This window comes from Melopsittacus undulatus, chromosome 2, assembly GCF_012275295.1.
Source record: "Melopsittacus undulatus isolate bMelUnd1 chromosome 2, bMelUnd1.mat.Z, whole genome shotgun sequence".
Lineage (NCBI taxonomy): Eukaryota > Metazoa > Chordata > Aves > Psittaciformes > Psittaculidae > Melopsittacus > Melopsittacus undulatus.
Window position 1 is genome coordinate 21,991,967 of NC_047528.1, and position 27,144 is coordinate 22,019,110.

The 27,144-nt window shown below is 36.5% G+C and overlaps 1 protein-coding gene across 4 annotated transcripts in view; it reads left to right on the top strand.

Moving 5' to 3' along the window:
* The window catches only part of PDS5B (PDS5 cohesin associated factor B), a 113,814-nt gene that overhangs the window by 3,859 nt on the left and 82,811 nt on the right, over window positions 1-27,144 (top strand). For all 4 annotated transcript variants that reach the window (XM_005147613.3, XM_005147612.4, XM_031047692.2 and 1 more), the window contains exons 2-5: window positions 17,994-18,119; window positions 21,446-21,649; window positions 26,101-26,187; window positions 26,276-26,373. In XM_005147613.3, the coding sequence (XP_005147670.1) occupies window positions 18,012-18,119; window positions 21,446-21,649; window positions 26,101-26,187; window positions 26,276-26,373 (497 nt within the window). In that variant the 5' untranslated portion in view covers window positions 17,994-18,011. The remainder of the gene's footprint in view (window positions 1-17,993; window positions 18,120-21,445; window positions 21,650-26,100; window positions 26,188-26,275; window positions 26,374-27,144) is intronic.

The window sequence follows — 27,144 nt, forward strand, 5'->3', positions numbered from 1 at the left end:
AAAGGTCGATTCCAGACAATACTGTGTGTACTTTTTCTCTGACTTAATTAGAAACCCTGGTGTGGATGCTTCTGCTGCTGAAATGAGATGCTTCACTTGCATTCTTTTTAATGGTCAAAAACGACACGAAATTAGCAGTCAAAATGTTATTGTCTTAATTGCTTCTGTTGTATATTCACCTAAACTACATTTCCTAGCTCTTCTAAACAGGACTAGATTGAGCTAAAACTTAATTGTTAATCACTTAGAAAGTAACTGCTGAGTGAGGCTTTCCACCTTTTGTGCATGTAGAGCCATTAGTTATCCATGACTTCTATTAAAGCAGCCTCTGGTTCTCTCTTGAGACAGCCCCAGTGTATCCACATTGTAGTTCAAGATCAAGAATCAGAATTCTGGAAGTCTTGGGGGGGGGGGAGGGAAATCCCTGTTTAAAAAAAAATAAGAATTAAAAAAGTCTAGTTACCCACGCTGAGTGTGAACATACTGCTCACACGGAAGTCTTAAAAAAGTACATCAAAACTTTTTGTATGTAATCTTTCCCCACGCCTTGAGTTTGACTGTTCATTTCTGTTAGTGCTGCTTCGTTACCTGGATGTAGAGTTTCAATGAAGACAATCAGATTTCCAGGAAATATTTGTGCATGTTTTGGGTTTCTGTTCTGAACAAATGAGAATTGAGATGGGTTGTTGTCATTTATAAGAAGCGAGCAGAAGTTGCTTCATGGAAAACTTTTATCTTGGGATTTCCTTCCTGCCTGTGCATCTGCCTACTTAAAATTTGAAAGCATTTTCTTCGGGGAAGTGTACAGAGATGGGGGGCAGTTCATCGTTAGGTGACATATTGTCAGCATGAAGCATTGTATGTACTTCATTACAATTTCCTGTACATAGAAACAAAACGTATGTCAGAAGCTATAGCTTTTTGTGCCATTACTTTGTGAAAGCTTTTGTATGGCACGGTGTCTGTGGGCATTCCACATCATACCCAGTGCTTTTCAAAAGTTAAAGGAGACAAACTGCAGACACAATTCATGGTATATTATAAAGTTTGCATTGGTGTTTTTACCTTCTTGAAAGTATGAACTAGTTAGAATAAGGCTGTAATGTTTTACTTTCCCGTTTTTTTGGAAATGGAAGAAAGAATGGATAAGACCAGTGATAAAACTCTTTTGAAGATTTTTGAGGGAGCGTTTATCTTCCATTTGCCCAGCTTAGATTATGCAATCTAGTTCTTGGAAGCATTTCTGTAACTGAAGGAATTAAGAACAGAGATTTTAATGCATGTGCAGTTTTTGGAAAGAAATACTCTGTGCTAATTTTTAAAGAGTGGTATATATGTACTTTGAGAACTTGAAGTATTTTGAAAGTCTTCCCAAGTTACAAATGTTTCTGGTGGTAATCTCTCCATTAGGTTGTTTGTACAGTGTTATATATGAGCATGTTTAGGGTAGCTTTTTATTTCTTTATGGATCATTGCCCCCTTAATCTTCTATATTACATTAAAAATGCCATAAACAATATTAAAAATGTAATTTCTTCTTAAAAATAGGAAATTGCTTTAATTAATTCCTGTCCTCATAAATACATATTATGCTAGTCTTTAGTCATGATTTATGTATAATTATTTTCAACTGGCTGTATTTAGGAATTAGAGCTGTGTATCAAAGTTGGCTGATATATTTTCCAAAAGCTGAGAAATGGAAAATGAATTGACAGGGAACCGTGGAAGGGAAAGCATATCTAGTGATTTGAATGGTTGAACATCACTTTGGAATACTGCAATTCTTTTCTTTCTGTCAGTTTTTTGTGATTCTAGATAAGTCTGTTTCAATCAAACTTTCTGCAAGACCTTTTTAGTAGTGCATTTATGTCCTGGGAGACAGACTGTAGACCATGACTACTTCTGCATGAGTCAGTAGAAGTTTTAGTTTTGGACACAGCACTGGATAACATGGTGTAATTTTGAAGTTGTGCCCTAAATTTCTTCAACTGTGCAGACAAAATTGGTGGGTAGTTCTTAAATTTCATTCTGTAATTCAGGTTACTCATCTGTAATATGGGAAGAATAGCTGTTTTTATGAAAACTTTTGTGACAATGTTGTGAAACAAGTTAATTTTTATGGCACACTAGCATATTACAATGGTGAGTCCTGTACAGAAGCCCAGTAGAAAATTAAGTCTCTTCAGAGCATGGTTTAAATAGGGTGTAATAAGGGAAACACATTAAAATTACAAGGAGAGAAGTTGAGTAGCTTCTTTGCTTTGAATGAACAAGTCCTGTGACATGGAAAAAGGTAGTGGATTATCAGGCAAATAATCTCCTTTGTGCATATTCTTTTTAATATTGCATAAAGAATCTTAATTCTGATGCTCCCTAACTTATACTGATTTTGCAGCTTTTTCCATACTTTTGCTCTTTGTTTTTAAGCAAACTTAGTATACAAATTGACTCTGGATGTGCTCCTGTGAGTCATTAGGTTGTAACCTTTAGCTCTGTGTAGCTGCTACTAATTAAATTGATGGAATGCTATTAGTAGCAATAAGTTTCTCTCTTTTAACCAGCAGTAAGTGTGACAAGATACAAAAGCTTTTCAGTGAATTCTTGTAAATGCTTGTTACTGGTAGAAGATCTGTATAACATGTTGGTTGCATGTTGCACTGCAAGCCTGGGAAGGAATGAGTTCTGGGGGATGTTCATGACCCTAGTGCTACCCATAGCTGATCTTGCTGATCTGGTCAGTCTCTTTCTCTAGAGAATGACTTCACTGTCTAATTAGTCCTCATACCTTTTCAGGCTTCTGATTCCAATCCTTCATTGTCCAAGTAAATCCTACTTCCTTGAAGTTCCTAACTGTTGTGTGTGGAGTTTGTGGTTTGTTCACACCTTCAACTTTGCTTTTTGGTTGACTGGCTTTCCCATCACCCTTAAACTTTCTACTCCATTTGTCTGATACAACCTGTTAGTCTCTGCAGTGGAGTTAGAAGTGTGTCCATACCTCACCTGTTTCTGTGCTAAGCTGAGCTTTCTGTCTTAAAGACTTAATTAAGAAAGACTTCTCTTGAGCTGAGAATCTAGCTGAGGTGTGGACAATTCCAGCTTTTTATGCTAAAGAAGCAGCAACATCTGGCTCTGAGCAGACAGGTGGATTAGTGGTGGATTCAGTTGTCAGCAGGATTTACCAGAGGTGTTCATTGGTCAGGTTTGGCTATGTTAACTTTCTAACTTCATGAGAATCAAGAGAGGGCAACGTGTAAGTTACAAGAGCTGATTATATGCAGATTAAGGAATACGTGGAAGCTCTCTTAACTGTTGTCTTATTGTATAGTTATAGTATACAAGTACAGCAGCTGTGTCTGTTAATGCTTGAACCTGTTAGCAATGAGGAAACAACTCAGTTTCTGCTGAGTGTTTTTACTGTTATCTTCTGTAGGTGTTACTTATGTCCTAACTGTTTCTATTTGTGGAACAATCCTGTGGGGAATGTGTAGGTTTTTTTGTTGTTGTTTTGCTTTTCTTTTTTTTTTTTTTTTTGTTAATGCTGATGTGTGTTAGATTTTTCTCCTGGGTAGATTTTTGTCCTTCTTGGGGGATGGGGTGGTATTGGGTTATTGTAAGGAATGAGATGTATGTCATAAAATGAGGTCTGTGTCCTTAATAGGTATCAGCAGAGATCTGAGCCTTCAGTGAAAGTGTAACCTATACACCAATTCAGACAGTATGTTTGCCACTGTGCAATGAGTATGTCATAGAATATCCCAAGTTGGAAGGGACCCATAAGGATAATAGAGTCCAACTCCCTGCTTCTCACAGGACTACCTAAAACTAAACCGTATTGCTAAGATACCATCCAGATGTTCCTTGAACTCTGACAACTTGGTGCTATGATCCCTGGGGAGCCTGTTCCAGTGACTGAGCACCCTCTCAATGAAGACCCTTTTCCTAATATCCAATCTGAACTTTCTCTGCAGCTTCATTTCATCTCCATGTGTCCTAATAGAAATGATAAGCTGCAACTGAAGGATAGCTAAATATATAAAGCATTAATTTCCAAAGTGAAAACAAACCACAGAGTTTGAAAATTTCTTATCTGGAAGGGTGGTTTAGCTGGAACAGTACAAACACACTCCTGTTTGTAATCAAGCCAGGATTAAAATTTCTCAATGTATGCAAATTTCTGAAAGGAGAGCACAAAGAAGATGGAGTCTGTCTCTTTTCAGTGGTGCTCAGTGACAGGATCAGAGGCCATAGGCACGAACTAAAAAAGGAGGTTCCCTCTGAACATCAGGCAACACATTTTCAACGTGATGATGGCCAAGCACTGGAACAAGTTGCCCTGGGAAGTTGCCGAGTTTCCATCCTGGAGATGCTCAGAAGCCATCTAGGTGTAGTCCTTAGCAACCAGCTTTAGGCAGCCCTTTGTGAGCAGGTGGGCTCACACATTCTATAAAATCACAACCCCACAAGGCTAAGGTAATTGTAAGGGATGAGTAACTGTATTAGAAGTTGTTACAGGAGTGAAGAGTTTTTTGGCAGAGAGAGCTTCCATGTTGGTTGGTTGTAGAGATACATGTCAAAGGTAACACTTTGCAGATTGAAACATCAAAAGTCTTCAGCTTCAGTGTTAGGTTCATGAATGTTAGCAGATGACTACACTCTTGCTTGAAGTTTCTTCTAGTCCTTGGGTCTTAAAAATCTACCACAAATGCACCTAGTTCACCTTGTAGTAAGTTTTCATTTAATTAATCTGTGCTTTGTAATCACAATTATGGCTTCTTCCTGTGTTCCAAGGGACACAATAATTTTTGCAGTGTATGGTGTTGTGTCACTTAGAGATCTGAGAGAAGTGAACAAAAATGTTCTAGTTAGATGGGGAAAAAAAGCTACCCCAATACAAGCCATCTGGGTAGACAACATATATTTGTAAAACACCCAACAGAATGTGGTTTTGGTACTAAGATTTCTGTATGCAGTCATAAGAGGAATGTTTGTTTATAAATCGTGTTTACTAGGAGTGGATGCAGTGTTGCTTAGCAGAACATCTGACTTTGCAGGACAATACCCATGCTTTCTTTAGTGGAATGGATTTAATTGTAAGACCTAAATGTGTTGTGTTTTGATCTTTAGTAATTCTGTATTGGATCATTTGCAGTAGGGTGCAAGACATTTAATTTTGTGATTTTTGACATTATATATGAAGTTAGGAATAGAAGGGCAGCTCACTTATGTGTACAAATCCTGTCTTGTTACTAAAGCAACTTTATGTTGGCTGGCTGTCTGTGAACTTCTACAAAATGCTCATTTGCTTCTGTGGTAGCATGCTCATATTCTTCATGTTTGGAGTTCTTTTAATTCTTACAAGAAACCTCTCCCCTTCCTCACCAAATCAAACTAAACCAAAACTTAACAAGCTTTCACATTAAGGCTTGGTAAGGCATTTTTTTGCAGAGGTGTATACTAAGATAATAACAAGTATTGTTTTCTCCCAAGGGACAATAAAGTGATTAAACTTGATTTGTACCTTATGTCTAGCCGTTGCAGTTGTATTCTGCTTTCTGTCATGTTCTCCTTATTTTCCTCATGGCTTCCATGCCATTCTTGCATGTTTTCTTCTTGTGTACGGGTAAATACTACAGATGTTAGCCTCCTAAAATTAGTAATGCAAAAAATCTGGACTTTGTTATGCTTTTTTCAAAATACCTATTGTAATGGAAAATAATAATTCCTGCCTCCTTCTTCCCATTCCTCTAGAACTGCTGGAGGAAGGAAACAATTTTTGCCATACTAAATCTTAAAGTAGCTTTCCTGTTGAAAGAGGGCTGTGCCCAAATTAGGGCTGTAGATGAGTGATATTGTTAAATTTTATACCTAGGCTGTTGTTAGTTCTTAGACTGGTACTGTTAAAAAGATGTCATTTTGTAGTGATTCTGATAGAAAGTATTTTGTAGAGTGAAGGGTCTGCTTTTTCACGTAACTATTCATGTAGTCTACAACAAGGTACTGATCTCTTGTATACTGACTGAGTTGTGTCATATTCTATTTGGATATTTTGCTTCAGAAACTTGTTACAAAAACTTTATTTTAAAAACTAGAAGTTTTCTTCTAAATGTCAATTTTGCTTTTTCTGAGCAGGTGGGTTGGAACTAGATGATTTTTAAAGGTTTCTTCCAACACAAATCATTCTATGATTGTTTCTCTATGAGCTTATGTCTTATGGTGGCTTGTTTTCTTTGGGTAGCATCTTCCAGTATTTGTGGTGTTTATAGTGATTTCTGCCTCTGTTCACTTACCCTTCTGACTGGCTCTTGTCACCTCTGTAGTAGAATTCAGGGGTGCTTTTTCCAATTTAAATAATCTTGATGATAGGTTCTGGTAGCTGTACATAGTATTCTAAGGAAGTTCTTGCCAATACTTTAAAATCTGTGTTAGATATTGAGATTTTGGCTTTGTGAGGTTTTGTTTGTTTGGTTTTTTTTTTGAAGTACCTTGTCTAGAATTAATGTTACATAGATAGCACCAGCGTGGTGATTTTTCTGTGCCTGGACCCAGGCTTGGGACCCACCCTCAGCCCTGTGTTTTTTGTTCTTCTTAATAGTTGATTTTCTTTCAGACTTGTAGCATATATTCTTGTTTGGGTATTCAAATGCAGTCTTTATACAGAAACATTTTTCTAATCTTTTATTTCAGTGTTTTACTGGATGACAATCTGATCTCACAAGTGCAAGGTCCTACACCTGGGTCGGAGCAATCCCAGGCACAGTTACAGGTTGGGCAAAAAGGAAATTCAGTGCAGCCCTGCAGAGAAGGACTTGGGGGTGTTGGTCGATGAGAAAATGAACATGAGCTGGCTTCAGTGTGTGCTTACAGTCTGGAAAGCCAACCGTATTCTGGGCTGCATCAAAAGGAGCGTGACCAGCAGGTCAAAGGAGGTGATCCTGCCCCTCTACTCTGTTCTCGTGAGACCTCACTTGGAGTATTGTGTGCAGTTCTGGTGTCCTCAACATAGAAAGCACATGGAACTGTTAGAACAAGTCCAGAGGAGGGCCATGAGGATGATCAGGGGACTGGAGCACCTCCCATATGAAGACAGGCTGAGAAAGTTGGGGCTGTTCAGCCTGGAGAAGAGAAGGCTGCGTGAAGACCTCATAGCAGCCTTCCAGTATCTGAAAGGGCCCTACAGGGATGCTGGGGAGGGACTCTTCATTAGGGACTATGGTGACATGGCAAGGGGTAACAGGTTCAGACTTAAACAGGGGAAGTTTAGATTGGATCTAAGGAAGAAATCCTTTACTGTAAGGGTGGTGAGGCACTGGATTGGTTGCCCAGGGAGGTTGTGAATGCTCCATCCCTGGCAGTGTTCAAGGCCAGTTTGGATGAAGCCTTGGGTGATATGGTTTAGAGTGAGGTGTCCCTGCCCATGGCAGGAGGTTTGGAACTAGATGATCCTAAGGTCCTTTCCAACCCTAACTGTTCTATAATTCTGTGATTCTCTCTGCATCCATCCAAGATTTCTAATTAATTGCTTATGTAATAAATGCTTTTTGGTGCAAGAAAAGTGCAAATTGTTTTATCACAGTCTGATCAAACATAAATTGTTCCAGGGTAGTATGATAACCTTTGAAGTTACATTTATGCCAGTATTAAAAATTTTTACTTTAGCATACAGGTTTTTTTTCTAAACTCTTCAAATACTATTGATATCAAAGTAGTGCAGCTGTAGTGGCAGTACTACTTTTTTTGCTCCGCATTATTAGCGACAGCGGTGCCTTTATTTTCTTTTACTACACTTTAATTTTTAAAATAGATTTAAATTTTTCAAATTTAAAATGTACTACACTTTAGTTTTTAGATATCTTTAAAAAGCTTTACATGCCATACTGGTTTCTGAATTCTCAGATAGTATTTGTGCAGTTGCTTTGATTTGAAAATGTGAAGCTCATATAGGCACTGTAACATCCGATCGAATGTAGGTGTTAGTAGTTGCTGCAGGAATTACATTTACCTGCCATTTCTTTGAAAATGAATATTCAGCTGACTTTTTAGCCTATTGCAATATTTTCTTTGATGCCTAATCATTACTATGTAGCAGTACTTCCTCCCCCTCCGACACCCCCAAACCCTTCTCTCTTGGTTTTAGCTACTGAAGTGCAATTTTTTTCTCTTTTAAAATTTGTTTACAGTGGCCATTTGGCTTCAATTCTGTCTTTGTGGTACAACTTTCCTGTCTTGAGGGCTTTGATTACTACTTACAACTTTTCCTAAGGGCTCATTTGAATTCACTTAGTACTGTCAAAACTTTCCTTGCATCCCAGTCAAAGGACAAACAGCTTAAAGCTCAGTTTTGTTTCTTTGGCATGGACATTGCCCTTGACCACCATGCTGGAATTGTATACAACTCCAGATCATTTCTGCTTTCAATTTGTGCCTTTCAAAACAGAGACTTTATTTGTGCACTGCTTGTGTCAATTTAATATAAACATTCATTGGCTTTGAATGTTGGCAGAATTGGAACCTGTAGGATTACAAACTTATGCAATGGTGTTTGTGAAACTTAGATCTTGTCCTGTGTGTGTAGACTGGGGGATCCTGACTGGGTATGACTTAGGGAGTAGTTCTGGTCTTCCAGGTATGTGCATGTGGCTTTCTTGATAGAAGCAGGGTTTTTTATTCCAAATTTACCACTGAGAGCAGTATTCCCAGGTGCAATAATAGTTAATGAGGAGGCCCAGGGGGACAAATTTTACTTCTTCTCCTCAGTATCGTGTAGCTCAAATGTACAGATAGAATGTTGTGAAAATATGTTACCCTTCTGAAAGCCACCTGCATGGATAACATTGGTGTGTGACAGTTTCATGTGGTGGACTGGAAGCAGTATTATCCTGCCACTGGTCCATGTCCTGTTGGTTCATTGGTTTTGGTCTATGAAGTGCTGAAGAATGTCCAGAACGTTTACGCTTACTGTCTCAACTGATACTTCACTGAGTTACACTCTTTGTTTTTCTGGAGTTATAGACAAGATTACAAGTGTATCCCTTGACAAATGTATTTTGAACAGCAGTTTGTCACATTTCCCATCAGCACCAGAAAGGCAGGGCATCTCAAAGGCATCCTCTAAAGAAGACAGGTGAATATGTCAAGGTGAGGTAATACATGAAATGAATCTTCATTAAGTCCACCATTGGTGAATGGGCATTTGTGAGGTTTATAGTTTTGCAAAATTCTCCATGAGTGTAATTTTTAATAATTACCATGCTTTATTATCAAATCTTGTCTGTATTATTTGAAAGTAGTGTGCCTTCACGCAAAATACCTGCATTTCAGTTTAGTACTGATTAGTTTGAGTATTCTGTATGAGCAACTGAGTTAACTTTTTTGTTTTATTGCAGTCACAACATTAGCAAGAAAGATGGGAGAGGTCTCATTTCCTGAGTTAGGTCAATATGTGCCCTTTAATTTTAGTCTTGTTTAGATCATGCTCTTATTGTAGACTCTAGATATTATTTTTTTTGGTGGCTGCATTCTTTCCCAAATCCTATTGAAGTCATCCTGAAGTACAGGCTGTCAAGGCATGGGCATAATAAAGACAAGTTTTGTAGGCTTTACTATTAAAATCAAGGAGTGTTGAGAGTATGTATACTGTGAGGCTTTTCAGAAGCTTTGGTAAAATTTTCTTTGGGGCAAAAAACTATGCTATTATACTTTTACACTTGAGAGTACTCTTTCCCTAGCTTAGTATTTTGTGTTCTAGAGAAGAGGGAAACTAGCATATTTTTAGACAGCTCTGTCTGATTTGTGATACATTAAGTTTACTTCATCTTGGATTTATTCTTGGATGTGACTGAATTAGTAACACTCAACTGTATGTCCTTTACATAGGATGTAGAAGTATCTAAAGTTTTTCAAAGTTTGGGTGTTTTTTTGTGTGTTTTTTTAATGGAGACTACCAAGAAAACTTCCCAAGACATATTTGTAGCTTCTCTAATGTAGCTGAATTTCAGTGTTTGATATTGACCTTCAGTATGTGTGGTCATTATAAAAAACTTAACGGCTTCTTCTCAGACTTAATGAAACTTATGTGTGTTCTGTACACCTGTCTTCCTCCCTACTCCTCCTCCTGACTCCTTTTCGCAAAATCCTTCACATCAAAGTGGTACATGCAATGCTTCAGTTCTGATTTTGTGAATATAATGACATCCTGCCTATCTGCAGCTACTTCCCTGCATTCTTTTTCTATTTCTTTAAGGAATTGTATTTTTCTAGAGCAAAATAAATTAGTTGGTACAGGACTGGAAATATTTAGTAAGTGAATTAGGTGAAAACTGTCATGCTCCTGTCCAACCAAACTGAAGGGCAAGCCACTTTGAATGACTTACGGTACTTTTTTTGCAGGATTGCAAATTCTGTTATTTCACATCCTTTGCATTCAGTGTTAAAACAGTGAGGTCTGGTCACAGTCTACTTATGTGCTTCTCTTTTTTAAGCTTCTATGTAGTATGCTTGCATGATATGACCACCTAGCAAGCAACGAGGTGGGATGTTTTCCCTAATATTTGGCTGACAAATAAAGTGCAGATGTCTATTCAACTACCAACGTATTTTGTTAGCCTACACTCTTTTCCACTTTTTAAAACAGATAATTACACTTTAAGAAATTTTAACCAGCAGTTCTTTGGTTAGTTGTGTTTTTGCCTTTTTCTTTCTCTGTCAGAATCTTCTGCTATAGTCTTCCAATTTTTATCTCGTCATTTCTTTTCCTGCAGCCATGCACAGAAATAGGAAATTATAATTGTAATGTCTACAGTCCATTTTACTTTGTCTTAGGCAAAAGTCTTGAAGCTGAGATCCCACAATAACAGGGCAGTTTTGGTTTTCTGAGGTTGTTGATTGATTTAGTAGTGAATTCCGATATGTAATTTCTCATCTTTTTGTTTTTGTTGTTTTGTTCTGTTGTTTTTTTTTAATCTGGTTATATTTCAGTGGAAATGCTGTTTTATAAATGGCAAAAAACAGGGGGGTGATGGTTTTATTGTCATATTTGCTTTTAACCACATCTCAAAGATAATTAAATTTACAAGTTGGGTCAGTTGTATTTTGTGGAAGCTGCAAGTGTCTGCAAAACCACTGGTGAGAGCTGTATGCTAAGATAATTTGGTACTGAATACTGTCCACTTGGGTAATCTTTGGGAGGTTTTTGGGAAGTTTGAAAAAAATCTTATCAGCAGAAATGGGCACATGTCTGGGATCACTTCCTAGCTGATTGCAAGGAGGAGTATTAGGAGTACTATACTCCATGTAAACTGCTTTAGGATTTTTATCAGGCATATGCTGACTTTCGTATTGTACCTTGTCTTAATGTTTTGTTCCTTCTTCTGTGTTATTTTCCTGAATCCCCTAAATCCTCTGTACATAATGAAAATATTTCCTCTTGCACAATTATGACCTGCACATTTTCGTTTTCCACAGTGTTTGCTCAATATATTAATAAAGAAACTTAATGTGTTTTGCTGTATTTTCTAATGGAAGGTTGAAAAATAGAATTTCCCAGTTTAAACAGGCATTATTACTTACATATTGACTATCACAGGATTGCCATTAATGAGACTGCTGTAGCAAACCTCAGTAGTTTTCATATAATTTGCCGCTGAAAGTGTTACTTTTCCTTTTTTTTTTTTTTTTTATTCCAGGAGACCTTTAATTATCGATTTTTGTAAATTCTTCCTGTATCAGTCCTTACTATGTATAGTGTTGCCTTACAGAAATAGGAAGCTAACATTTTCTTGATACTATGAATAATGCTTTATGATAGTTAAGTAGAGTAGAGCATAATAAAACATTCCTAAAAGAGAATGGAAAGCATTCATCTAGACATTGTATCTGAATCTGTATGAAAAATTACTTTGATTTCATGAGCACACTTGGTCCATCGCACTAAAGTTTTCTATTTTACTCAACAGCAGAAAATTAACTGCCAAGTTGCAGCTTGGAGTTGATTTTTTTTCTTTTTTTTATATCCAAGTTATAACTCCTTAGCAGTAGATATATTATAGAAATAGATTTAATTTAATGACACATAATGAAAGTTTTTAACACCTAAGTGACTTCTCATCTTGATCAGTTGTTATCAATCAGCTACATACAGCAGGAATTTACCAGGATGCAAGATTTTTCTGAAAGTACCTTAAAGCATTAAATTATTTGTGACTTATTAATAATTCTGCTGAAGTAGAAAGATACCTGCCTCTTGCACTTCTGTAAATCACTAATCTCTTCAGAATACCTTCTGCCATCTTTTGTGGAAATTACAGTATAACCAGTTTCTTCACATACGCCATATTGTTGAAGCAAGATTAGTGCTCTCGGAGTATTTGTAATGCTTTATATATATTTGTACAAGGATGTTACCTACTGAGGGTGCAAAAATAAAAAAAATAGATATAAATAAGAAAGAGACATGACAAACAGCATGTTGACAGAATAACAGAGCCTCAGAGTGAACTTTGTATTGTGGCTTACAAAATGAAAAAGACTTGAGTTCCTTGCAATACTTCCTTGAGAAAATTTAGTTAAAATGTTCAAATGTATAGGTCTTAAATTTTCTATACATAATTAAAAAATAGTGATCTCTAGATACAGTTACATAAATAATTACGTATAGTTCAGCGAAAGTCCTGTGTCCTCATGTTTGGATTCTGGATTTTAAATAGTAAGGTAGGAGACAGATTTGCAAGGAATACAGCAATTGATTTGCTAAAGCTTGCTTTTAACACATGTAGGGTCTTACTGTTGACACGTGACTTCATGTATGTTAAGACATCGTTTGTTCAATGATTAGCACAGTTAATTAAGTCACCATAAGCAATGTGAACAGTCATCCCAACAGACCACACTCCATTTAATTGTATTTTAAGTCCTCTTTTAGATCATTGACTTAACATCCTGTAATGATATTTATTGACCATTAAATATATTGCATAGGTACTTAATATGCAAGATCTCAATCCATGGTTTATTTGCATGTTTGTAATCCATATTTTATACTATTGAGCAAGTAGAGTGTGTGTAATTAAATTACTCACAATTTTGTACTATAGAGAAACCATCCTAATATTGAATATTTTAATATTCAGTCTTATAGCCAATAGGCTTAACTGGGATTGAATAGCTGCTGGGTCCTGCTAATTATGTACAGAACTACTCATATTGAGTTTGACTAAATTTTGGCAATGATACTTGTTAATAATTATCTCTGTTTAGAGTAATGAATTGTTCCTCATGGCTGGCTGATTATCATAATTTCTCATGAAATATTATCTTTCTATTTAACTTTTGTCACAGGAGGTAGATGAATTCAATCTATCCTATTTCGATGTCCAATAACTGCAAATTCCATTTTTGTTGCTTTTTCCATGCTTTAATTTTCCTGTTAGCAGTGTATGAAGAATGTATATTTCATCTTCTTTTTCTCCTCCATTTCTTTTCTTGTACTGCTTTCCTGCATCCTCTTCTATACCACCCCCCCCCCACCCCCCCCCCCACCCCCATTTCATCTCCTTCTGCCCAAGGGGTGGAATAAATATTTTAAATGCTAAATTAGCTTAAGATACCCCACATGATATCCTTGTCTCTAAATTGGAGTGTCATCAATTTGGTAGATGGACCACTCAGTGGTTTAAGAACTGGCTGGATGGCTGCACGCAAAGAGTTGTGATCAATAGCTCAGTGTCCAGCTGGAGACCAGTAACAAGTGGTGTCCCTCAGGGATTGGTGTTGAAACTGGTCTTGTTCAACATCTTTGTCGCTGACCCTGGACAATGGGATTGAGTGTGCCCTCAGCAAGTTTGCCAATGACACCAAGCTGTGTGGGTCGGTTGATATGCTGGAGGGAAGGAATGCCATCCAGAGGGACCTTGACACACTTGTGAAGTGGGCTGATGCCAACCTTACGAAGTTTAACTATGCCAAGTGCAAGGTCCTACACCTGAGTTGGAGCTATCCCAGGCACAGCTACAGGTTGAGCAGAGAAGAGATTCAGAGCAGCCCTGTGGAGAAGGACTTGGGGGTATTATTGGTTGATGAGAAAATTAACATGAACTAGCTTCAGTGTGTGCTTACAGTCCGGAAAGCCAACCGTATTCTGGGCTGCATCAAAAGGAGCGTGACCAGCAGGTCGAAGGAGGTGATCCTGCCCCTCTACTCTGTTCTCGTGAGACCTCACTTGGAGTATTGTGTGTAGTTCTGGTGTCCTCAACATAGAAAGCACATGGAACTGTTAGAACAAGTCCAGAGGAGGGCCATGAGGATGATCAGGGGACTGGAGCACCTCCCATATGAAGACAGGCTGAGAAAGTTGGGGCTGTTCAGCCTGGAGAAGAGAAGGCTGCATGGAGACCTCATAGCAGCTTTCCAGTATCTGAAAGGGCCCTATAGGGATGCTGGGGAGGGACTCTTCATTAGGGACTATGGTGACATGGCAAGGGGTAATGGGTTCAAACTTCAACAGGGGAAGTTTAGATTTGATCTAAGGAAGAAATCCTTTACTGTAAGGGTGGTGAGGCACTGGATTGGTTGCCCAGGGAGGTGGTGAATGCTCCATCCCTGGCAGTGTTCAAGATCAGGTTGGATGAAGAGTTGGGTGATATGGTTTAGTGTAAGGTGTCCCTGCCCATGGTTTGGAGTTAGATGATCCTAAGGTCCTTTCCAACCCTAACTATACTATAATTCTATGATTCCAAGATTTATTTTCTTTGTAGTTTTCAAACACTTCACTTAGGTGGTTCTGCTTAATACAATCAAAAGCTGATTTAATCATGGTTTTTATTCTTATGTGTTAGGATTAGGAGTTGTTTCTTATAAATATGTTTATATTTGTTATGTATTTGTAGAATTATCTCTTTTTTTGTCCTTGTATAAGAGCAGAAACAGTGCACATATTACTGATTAGGTAACAGGCTTACATTCAGGCTGGTGCAAACATCTTAGTGTTTCTTGCCTGAAGAAAGGTATCCATGGGAGCATTTACTGTTTCTTTGCTTTCCAGTTGTGTATATGGAATAATACTGTATTTCTGACAATGTTGTGAAGAACTCAAATTTCAGTTTTAAAAAAAAAACAACCACCACAAAAAAGAACCACCTCATAGCAACCTATCAGTTGTGTTTCTTGTTGAATCTCAAAGAAACTTATGAAGAATTGCCCTTCTCTGGATTTGGTACATAGAATTTAATGAAATAATGGTTTGGGACCTTAAAGATCATCTATTTTCAACCCCTCTTTCACTAGACCAGGTTGTTCAAAGTTCCATCCAACCTGGCCTTGAGTACTTCGGGGGGTGGGGCAGCCACAACTGCTCTGTGCAGCCTGTTGCAGTCCCTCATGACCCTCATTGTGAAGGATTTCTTCCTAGTATCTAATCTAAATCTACCCTCTTTCAGTTTAAAGCCATCCTAAAAAGTTTTCAGGAGTGATCTGCAAACTTGTAGCTCGTAAAAAGTTTAAACTCTTTATGATTCTTTGCCTTTTGTGATCAAGTAATAGCCTATTTAATTGAACCTTTTTAAAATTTATTTTTGGTCCTATAAGATTAGATGTGTTAATTCCATAGAAAATTAGTTTCTATATAGTGATTTCTATACTTCTGAGAAGGGTAAGTTATGTGCCCTGTTTTGTAACCTTAGCTGGCTGCTGGGCACCCACGCAGCTCCTTTCACTCCCCCTGCTCAGTAAAACAGGAAAGAAAATAGGATGAAAAAGTTTGTGTCAAGATAAATAACCAACCAGTAACAGTCACTGGCAAAACAGACCTGACTTGGGGAAGATTATTGCCAATTAAAAGTAGAGCAGGTTGGAGAGAAACAAAGACAAAACTAAAACCACTTTCTTCCCAACCGCACTTCTTTCCACACTCAACATCGCTCTTTTTTCTGACTCTTTTACGTTCCACTTTCACACAGCATGCAGTGTAGGGGAGATAAGGAAGAGAGTTTGCAGACAGTTTGTAACTCTTCATCTTTCCGCTCCGTCCTCGTACTTTTCCTGCTCCTGTAATGTAGGCCCTAACCAAGGGATGCTAATAAAACCTTTCTACATAAACACAATACAGATGTTCAGTGTCAAACCCAGACCTTGTATGTCACACAAGCTTAAAAGCTTGGTTGCATGTCAGTTGTACCTATCAGCTGGACTGTTCAACTTGACCATAATAGGAGATTCAGTCTTTGAATTATTTCAAAATGTGCTCCAAACAGGACTGTATCATCATCTTCTAATCAAGTTTGTACTGCAGTTGATCTGATCTGACAGCTATCCACCACTGGAAAGGAAAGTTTTGTTTCCCCAGTTCCCTTAGTTCCTGTTCTTTGCCTTGAGTTAACTTTGATGCTTGTCACATGCTTTTCAAAAATAATCAGGCTTGTTTTTCTGAGTTGGCGAGTTTGGTTGGTCCAGCAAAGCTTTTGATGCTTTTATATTCAGATTAAGGAATGCAAGACTCCCTTCTGCTGTGATGAACTGTTAAAATGAATTTAGCTATGACATCAAACATCTGAAAGTTGGAATGGAATTATCTGTGTCAAACAGCAACAGGAGTGAACTTGGTTAAATCTTCTGTCTGTCTTTGAGAGTCCTAGACTTAGTGTCATGACAATGTGTTAAGAAATGCAGCGGGAATAAAGATGGCAGTGTATTTTACTGGGAGTATTATAAGTAGTTACTTCAGTGAGTTGTTCCATCACAGTTTTCTCATGGTCTTTACCTCATGTGCATAACACTTGGCTCAGCTGCCATGTAGGTACAGAAGGGATAGCAGAAACTGAGTTGATTTTTGTGTAGCCATTGAAGTACATTGTATAACATGGCTTGGGCTAGAAAGTCTCAGTTATGACAGGTTACGTTGTCCTGTTATGTAACATGCTTCTGACCCATCTCTTGTGGATTCTGGTTGATTTTTATTTCTGATGTGACAGTTCTGAGAAGTTCAAAGTGTACATAGGTACTCCTTGTATTGGAGGTCAGAAGAAAGAAAATAACTGACTTGGAATTCATAGTTTAGGAAAGTGATGACTGCAAGGAAGTTTCTCAAACTTTAAAATAAATAAAAATATGAAGGCAATGGCAAAGAAGTTTTATTTCCCTTTGGTATATTTTTGATTTGTAACTGTCCTGGTAGAGTCTTTTCCTAAAATCATAATTTATGCCAACACATGCCATCTAGTTTTTCACTGTCTTTAGTATTAAATGCTTTTATGCAAGTAAAGCTTTCAATTCAGCTTCCTTTTCTGCAGCAGTGGAACTTTCCATAACTTAGGGTGGATTAAAGGTGGCAGTCTGCATTTCCATCGGTTTAAAGGGACTGAGAAATTGAGTTGTTTTTATACTTGGAATTTAGGAAGAAGATACCTTTGCTTATCTGCAGTCTTGCTTAAAAACTTGTCTTTGTGGCATAGAGGAAAGACTTCCATTTGGTCTGCTCTGTTCCTGTCACTGCTTTATTCTCTGTCTGCTGCTTGTCTGTCAGTGTTGGCAAATTAAAATTAGTTATGTGTAACCCTTCACATAAACAGCATTGCTGTTTAGGGTTTAGGGGAAATTGTGCTCTAATGGTTTGGAAAACACTAAGTCCACTTCAGATGTCCATTCTCAGTCTAAAAATCCAAGCTGGCTAGGATTTATTATTATCAAGTGATGGAAACAGTTCATACAATAAGAAGATTCTTGGTTACATCTCTAAGTGTGAAGATCAAATACATTTAGGAATGAGGAGTTTCAGCTTTTTTCTGCTGTGTGCTTTTCAAGTTTTATTGTAGTATAGGGCAATTTACCTGAATACCAAAACTATTGCTATCTACCACAATATATAGTACTGAAAACAATTGAAATCTCTTGTCTATTTTTTCTTTGTATGGGTTTTTTTGTTATATTTCTAATTGGATTTTGTTTGTGAAAATGAGGCAGATAAGCTAAACCAGTAAACACACTGACTTCTTATTTTCTTTCCGCAGTTTTAAAATTTTGAAATCATGGCTCATTCAAAGACAAGAGCCAATGATGGAAAAATCACATATCCTCCTGGAGTCAAAGAAATCTCTGATAAAATATCTAAAGAAGAGATGGTACGAAGGCTAAAGGTTAGTATGCAAATAACTGTTTGCAGATTCAAGTTTCCTGTGTACAGCATCAGTGATCCTGTTACTCTGTTTTTCTGTCTACAAGGTTTATTTACTTTTTTTTTTTCCTTTGGGCTTTACCTTTTCTGTGCTCAGTAGGAAGAAATTGTTGCCTGTTGTGCCTGCTACCACTTTCTTGAAGTGACTTGTCTAAAAATGTTTAAATGAATTAAAAAAAATCACAAATGGAAATAAGCTATATTAATTGCAAATACTTCCTAAATTTTATTTCAGCTCCTACAATAAGTTGGTACTTTTAGAGAAGAAAATACTAGAAAGCATGAAAAGCCAGTCATGATTTTGGAAATAATATGGATACCTCAGAATTTATGGGTTTGTGCTCTTTGGGTTGATTACAAAACTCTTTATTCTCATTATTTTAGCCTGTATCACAATGAATGTTGTCTTTGATTGTGATATGTATTTCTGTCTCCTCAATTTCTTGATCACTTTATTTGGCCAAACTCTATGAGAAGGTGGAGAGACTTGGGGGATAATCAGGTTACCACAGTTCTTTATCTACACATATAATCTCACAAAAATACAGGCCTGTTAGTACTGTGGAGAAGGAATGCTTGCAGCTTGGGCTTGCCCTGTAAAACAGGAGGGAGCAGATGTGGGAGAGGAACCTTAAGTATTCTAATAGCTGGAAGAGCTTAATTTGGCATTTCTTTTCTTAAGAAGTGGGTTTAAGTTAGTTAGAACTACTGGTAAATGAACAAAAAGCAATAAAACCCCAAAACACAAGGAGTCTTTCTCCCCTTCTCCGCAGCAACCTGCCTGTGCTTTGGGAGTTAGGCTGATAAACTGCAGTATACTGACTAAAGTCTACGATGTTGAGTAGAAGATGACATTTATAACCGTATGCATGACTCCTAACAGAAGAAATAATTTGTTAGCACTTGTGTAACCTTTTTTTTTTGTTTGTTTATTAAAATGTACACAGTTCTTACCAATACTTTTTCTCCTATAGTTTTATTTGATTTTTGGCCTTGAATGTCTAGTCCCTTCTACTCTGTCATTTTGATCTCTCTTGCAGGTGAAGTGTTCTTTGCAGGATGTCCTGTATTTCTTGTCAGTGGTTTATTCTGGCTGTTCATTCATTGGTACACAGGCAGGGAGACGGTATTTCTTTTGTAAAGGATTGGATGATCTAGGCTACACCACAGGTGTATAAACCTACAGTATAAATACAGTTTCAGATGTTAAAGAACAGTAGTTGATAAATAAGTAAACTATTAGTCTCTTCATTTCCCTGACTGCCAAATTCAGATAATTATTAGGGGAGAAGCACTTTCCTGTGGAGTTTATTTTGATTTAGAGAAGCAGAGAATCTGCTGTTTGTTGATGGCAATACAATGATGTAAATACAAATTATAAAGAGAAAGCTCTAGAATAAAACGGAAAATATGCATAATAAATTTCTGTGTTAGCATAATTTCCCTCAAATATTGTGCGTTTCTGATCCATGTCATCTCCCAAGTTGTAGTAGATTTGGAGAAGAGATATAAACTAAATGGTTGATGAACTAGCACTGAAGTCAGAAACAAGGTAATAAACACTTGAAAATGATAGTGTGAGAAAAACATTATTCCAGAGTTTCTCTTATATGCACGAAGAAAGGCATAACTAAGGAAATACATTCATTCTACACCAGAAGTCTAATAATATACTCTTCTATAAGTTATTACTGTAGAAAAAGGTATGAAAAATGGAATGGGTTAAAAAATACAGGCCACATCTGGAAGGTGAAGCTCCAGGAGTATTAATCATGGTGGCCTAGCTGTGATTTCAAGCTCAGGAATCCTCTAACCTGTTGCTCTGTGGGAAGCTATGTAGGAATGCTAGGAAAACTAGCTTGGATTTCTTTGTTTTTCCTTCACCACTGTGACAGATTGCTCTGGATGCAAGATGATTGATTTTTGATGTCCTGACCAGTATGGAAGCTCATTTCTAGATTAGACAAAAAATGTACTTCTTGCTTGAACTCTTTGTGATGCCTGAATGTTTGTTCATTTCCTTTCTAGTTACATAAATCTAACTACCTTCCATAAAAGTGAAAACAATTTTGGGTGCTAAATCCCTTTAAGTGTGTAAGGGCACCCGTGCACTTAAAATGGTTCATCTTGTGTCTGACTGGAGAGGACTTTTTTTTTCTCACAGTGGATATTCTGCATGCACAAGCTACTTGCCTTTTGTGCCTTTCAGTAGAGGATTCTCGTATGCTTGAAAATCTTACAGCTGCTGTGATCCTATTTATGCAGAAGTTCTTTCTTTTTTAAAGTAGGATTTGTTGCTACCTGACCAATCATAGTGAATTTGAGGGGGAAAAAAAAACCTTAAATAAAACAAACTATAGCAAAGTGAAAGAGTTTGTAGGGTGGGTTTTGGTTTGTTTTATTTTGTTTTTGAGGAACTTCACTGACATAATTATTCTTGAAAAATATCTGTCCCTGCAATGTAAAATAGGTGTGAGTTTTGACTCTAATTCTCAGGATTTTGTAATTGTCTTTATTTTGTTAATTTTAGCAAGAGTTGAACTCCAGAAAATAATTCTGCCTTTGTGATCCAAGTAAGAAATTGGAGAAAGACATAATTTATTTTGTCAGTAGGTTTTTCTCCTCCAAACAGTTCTTTGAATAGAAAAATCATGACTGACTAGCAATTACTAACTGTGGCTTTTCTTGCTTTTGTTCTGTTTAGGGTGTTAAATGCTTGGTGTCTCAGACTTTTCTTTTTCTTCCGTAACTTTAGTCTACTGGATCCTAATAAATGCTCGTGGGCATTTTAGAATATGCATGCTGCTGAGCTGCCCTGAAGTTATATATAGTTCTGCTGAAAGTGCATGCTCTGCTTCTGGGGGGGGGGGAACTTGTTCTCAGCATTAGAAGAGAAAAAACAGAAATTGAAAGAGAATAGAAGAAAAATAAATTGTAACCTTAAATATTTCTGTTCAAAATACTTATTTCTCCCTTAGTTTTGCTGTTTTCAAAGTTTTCCAGAGAATAGCTACAACAGTGAATGCTGTTGGTTTTGGATTTTGATTATATGGTTTCTCAGAAAGGTATGTGAAGTACCACAGGTAGGCTTTGTGTGTTGAGACAAATTGATAGAGGACCTGACTAAGTCCTTTATCTTGAAAAATAAGACGCTGGTTACTCAGATACTGCATTGCTAATAATGTTTCTGATTAGAAGTTGCACAAAACCAGAGAAGGAGCTTTCAGTGAGGACTCTGTTACGCAAACTATTTAATGTTATGTACTGATGTTTGTCTGTCCCTTTTAGATGGTTGTGAAAACTTTCATGGATATGGACCAGGACTCCGAAGAAGAAAAGGAGCTCTACCTAAATCTTGCTTTACATCTTGCTTCAGATTTTTTCCTTAAGCATCCTGATAAGGATGTACGTTTGTTGGTAGCATGTTGTCTTGCTGATATATTCAGAATTTATGCTCCTGAAGCTCCATACACTTCACCAGATAAACTAAAGGTAAATTGAATCAATCACTCTTTTCAAACCAGGTTTGAATTATTGGTAAGTTTCATTATAACCCTTTATTTCTGGTTCAGCCTGAACAATTCAAAGTTTTAACTTGATTCTGAGATAGGGGTATTTGGTCATGTCAAATGTTCATGGATAAAGTGATATATAGTACCTCTTTCAATAACTTTGGATTTATTCGATTTATATTGAAAATATAAATTGAAAATATATTTAAAATAAAAATTCGGATTTATATTGAAAATAAATATTTTATTGAACTGCCATGGGGATTTGCAGATAGCAGTTTATTACTTCAGAAGTACTGACACACCTATATATTTTATCATATCTTGCAAGATAGCTAATTCCTTCAGTTGGAAAAATGCCTCTGCTGTTTACAATTAAACTGTGAAGAGATGATTACTGTATTCTTAAAGGCTCTATTGAAACAAGGAAAAAGTATTTTTGTACAGAGGATGATGATTTCTCATGTGAATTGGAAAATTCTGCAATTACAAACATCACTGATCCCACTAGATGGAGATGGTTGATAGAGAAATGCCAGGTTTGAAAAGGCAGTACAGATCTGCCCCATTTATTCCAGAAAAAAAAAATAAAATTAGGTGGTTTTGTTGTTTTCTTTTTACTTTTTAAAATAGAAATCTTAACTTTCTTTCAGACTCTCAAAATTGAAACACTTCCCTTACACAATCTGACTCTATAGAGTGATGAATCAAATCTTAGAGAAAATTTTGTAGACAAAAAATAACACTAAAAAATACTACTTTGTTTTGTTTTGATTTTTGTTTTTTCCGCAGTAGGATAAAAAGATTGTTGTGGTGGAAGGCATATCTGTTATCACTCAAGAAGAAATTGATCAATTTCTAATCTTGGCATTGCACCAGAAGTGCATCATATGTAGGGCAAACAGTATGGTTTCAACTGTAGTAAATTCTTTAGTACCAGACATACTGGAGAGACACACAGGGATTTGTTAGATGTTTTTTCTTTATTCTGAATTGTTGCACCTCTAATTACACGGTATCTTGTTACCTTACCTATTTATTACACCATCTTCAACTGGAGACAAACATTAACTTTCTCTGCTGTGCTATATTCTAAACTTGATTTTGAGGCATCCTGATTTGTACTTCAGTTTTGAGTATATGTTTTCCCTTACTTGTTAGGCTTAGAGTTTGCTGATGTGTTTTTCTCTCTTTCTGTGTTGGGCTAACATTATAATATTCTTCCATACCAAATTTCATCTATCAAATGCTACTAAGTTTCAAATTTTGCAGTATATCATATTGGAAGGTTTACACTACTGATCTCAAACTTGCAGTGTAAGCATACTACTACTTGGCCAGAGCTCAGAACAGACTAGGAACCTTCACTTTCTACGTTCAGTTTGGTAATCTGTACAGATTTCAGAATTCAGTTTCTTGACCAGAATTTCTAAACCTATTTTGAGAAATAAAGAAAAGACAAGCAATAGAGACCTTTGCCTGGGGCTACTGAGGTAGGTTTTTGCAAACCTGTTTCCTCTGAATACAGGTTTTGTGGTTGCAGGACAAGCTCTGATACAAATGTCAAAGAGTTCCCTCCACTTTATGACAAAGAAGTAAGAGGAAGAATACTTTCTCTTGGGTTATGTCTTGGCACTATTTTTACCCAGTATTTAATACTTTATCCATACTGCAGCTATGAAGTCTCTTTTAATATGTTTAGCACCAAAGGTAAAGATGGCAAAATTAAATGCTAGAAAAGATAATTTCTTGAGAGAAGAAAACAGATTTTTGCCCTTGCTTCAGACTCTTCGTATCTCTTTGTAACTTGTGCATTGTGTAAGTGAGATGCTGAGAGAAGGAATCAGAATTTCAGATTTGCCTCTTAGGAGTATCCTCAGTATAAATCCTCCATTCCTTGCTGAGTGTTGTAAACCCTTTGATAACAGGGATGGCTTTTTTTTTTGATAACAGGGAGGCTAAAAGCAGAATTGAAGCAGGATTGCTCTTCTGGGATATGTAAACATTTCAAGTCTAGGGAAAGCCTAGAGCCCAAATCTAATTTTTTTTTTGAGGAGGGGAAAAGGAACATACTCTAATCATGGGTATGTATCAAAGAAAATGACTTGGACAAATGGACTGTCTGCCTGACTCAGCTGAAATGGAGATGTATAAGGGTGTATATAGTAGCAGAATTTTAACTGAGTGTGTTTTGTGGTGAAAGCCACAGCTCTGATACTTACTGAAACCATTACATGGTTAATTGGTATCAAGACAACAGTACACCAACCCCATTCAGTGTTATTCATAAAGTTGAAGTATAAGCACTTTTTGGTTTTAGAGTGTGGATTCTAATGTGGACTTGCTTTAGGGAGTCTGATGTGAAACCATATTGTCCACTTTTTTAAAGTGTTGCAATTTTAGCTGCACTCTAAGTTTAGTTTATCCCATGTTTTGCTTTTACAAATACATGTTCAAATATTGTATTCCTTTCAAAAAAGGGAAAAACTTTGAGTTGTATTGCACTAGATACTAAAAATTAGTGGGTACTTTTGAGTTTAGTCTGTCTTACTTCCTTTAAAACAGGAACAGGAAAATAAACAAAATTATGGGTAAATTACTACTTTTTAAAATGATGCCATTATTATTTGTGAAGGGTTTAGTTGCTTGACATTGTACATGTAGGCTATTCATTAATGTATGTATTGATATACGATACAGTGATGAGTACTTTATAAAAGGAAAATTAGTTTGGTCTCTAGGGTCTTTGAATTGCATTCAGTAAAAAGTGTTACATATTAAGCTGCAGGATAAAAGGTAAAGATACTTTGTTAAATGAACTGATTGGTACTCATCTGTACAAGTAGAGCTTAACAGAATAAGTATACCTAGAGCATGAGTTTTAAGATGAAGTAGGTGTTATATTTGGCATGGAATATTCTCTTAGATGGATGCTCCCTTTCTTTTTTATTTGAATCTTATCCTTCACTGAGACTCAGTTTGTATTCCTTGTTGAATTCATAGCATGTTCTGGTCTGCCAGTTTTTCAGATGATAGAACGGATGTTTGGAAGGGTTGTTGGCCTGGTAGTGGTTGAGGCACTGTGTTTTAGAGGGGTGGGATTCTCCAGACTGACTTTTTCCTGTGGACTGAATGCTCTCTAGTGGTTGGAGTCTAATAGATGCATCCTTTGAACTGTGTCTTTTGGTTTAGTTGGTGTACACTGTAGCTGAAGTGTGAACTAAACAGTGATTCCTCTGATCATCCTTATTTAAATTTCAAAGGCACAATCTTGATTCAAACACCAATGTATCTATATCTATGAACAGTTTGCTTGCTGTGCTTTTTTTGCTGAGAGATCATGTTATGTGTAATCTATATTTGTTTTTGTTTTTTTTTTTTTACCTAGACCCATATTAAGTGCTCAGCTTAATTATTAAGGATTAATTTTGTAGTTGTAGTGTTGGGTTTTTTTTTTTTAAAAAAAAGAACCTCATTCTCATCTTCTGTCCATCTCATTCTTGTGAGAGTGAGGGGAAATGGTCCTTGGAAAATGTTATAGAAATTTCTAGGATAGGGTTTTTTTTTTCAGGGTTAAGTGTAAAGCTTTCTTGTGTTTATTATGACAGCTTTATAAATCAGATAAGTTCCAAAAGATCCTAGATTGTTAGATTGAAATATTACAGATTCACTTGAGGTTATAAACACTGTTTCTGGTGATATGTACTTCTGAATCTTTTGATTCAATGTAGTACTTAGGAATTTCCAGCTGTTGATTATTTGAATGGAAAAAGCATTTTAAAAAGACAGTCCTGTGTGGTTCCATTCTGTTCATAATTGACTACTTCCTTATAACCTGCTTGAATTTATTCTGTGTGAGACTTGATCTTAAGAAGGCTTCTGGTGCTGAAAGTTAATAAAGGAAGGAGGAGCAATTTGGGTTATTGTTTTTTGCAAAAGATGTGATCTTTGTCAGTAGCAGATGACTGAGAAATGCACAAGCAGTACAATGTAAACGTATAATACTCTTTAAGAAAGCTGAAATTGCCTACTGCTTTCTCCCCCTTCTCCTGAAACCTATTGCAGTATAAAGTACAAGTGTAAAATTTATTGTCCTTCTGAATAATCTTTTGACTTCCACAGCATGTGAGCCAGTCACAGCTCTGTTTTTATCAAGTTGAGTGGTTTTGTTTAGAAAATAATAACTTTTGCTTACTTCAGAAAAGGAATACTTTCTCAACCCTTTAAAGAAACACGAAGCATTTTGAAATTACTCCTTGACATTCTCCAAGATGTTTTTGTAGATCATCTTGTTTTGAACTGTGAAATAGTGTCTGTTATTGCTGCATATTTTATAGTAATGAAGAACGCTATTAATTAAAAAAGATCATTATTTTAATTTTAAAAGTTTCATTGCAGTTGATTAAATAACTATAACCTTTTTCTTTTCAGGATATATTTATGTTCATAACAAGGCAGCTTAAAGGTTTAGAAGATACAAAAAGCCCCCAGTTTAATCGGTATTTTTATTTGCTTGAGGTAAGCTTCATAAGTTATTTCATAATAACTGTTAAATTATTATTTCAATTTAATTGTATATTCTTTTGTTTTTCTCTATTCAACACAGAACATAGCTTGGGTCAAATCTTATAACATATGCTTTGAATTAGAAGACAGCAATGAGATTTTTACACAGTTGTACAGAACGCTGTTTTCAGTAATAAAGTAAGTATTGTCACTCCCAATTATAATATATTACTGCATGGTTGAGGTCAGATGTTTCTAACCTGGGTGTTCAGTCTGTTGTGTGACTTGTAGCAGTAATGAGCTTAGTTTTGTAATTCAGTTTAGGCAAAGGTAGAAATATAAACATGACAAGCTGTCAGTTTTGCAAGTTTCAATTAAAAAAACCACACTGCAAATAATCTTTTTTTCCAAAGAAACTTACTTTGATTGTCTTTTACTGCACATATTTTAATTCTGTTCTTGAACTTGTATGAAGTAACATGCAATTACAGGGAATTTGAAGAATTATTGTTATTGTAGAAACTTGAGTTAGTAAATAGTGGACACTGAAATGTACAGCTAAAGATTGTCCAGTCTGCCCCCCTTGCTCAGACCAGGTCAGCTAGAGCAGGTTGTCCAGGACTGTAGCCAGCTGTGTTATGAGCATTTCCAAGGACAGGTACTACTCCGTGGCCACTCTGGGCAACCTTCTAGTGCTCAATCACCCATACATTTAAGAAGTTTATCTTTTTTTCTGTTTAAATGGTATGTCCTCTATTTCACCTTGTGCCCATTGCCTCTTGTCCTGTTAGTGGAGAACAGTCTTGCCCCATCTTCTTTACTCCCAACATCAAGTATTTAAACATAATGATAAGTTCTTCCCAAAGCCATCTCTGGTTGAGGCTAAAAAAATGTCAGCACTCTCAGCCTTGCCTTGTATGAATGCTCTTTCAGTCCTTTAGTTATATTTGTGGCCTTTTGCTGGACTTT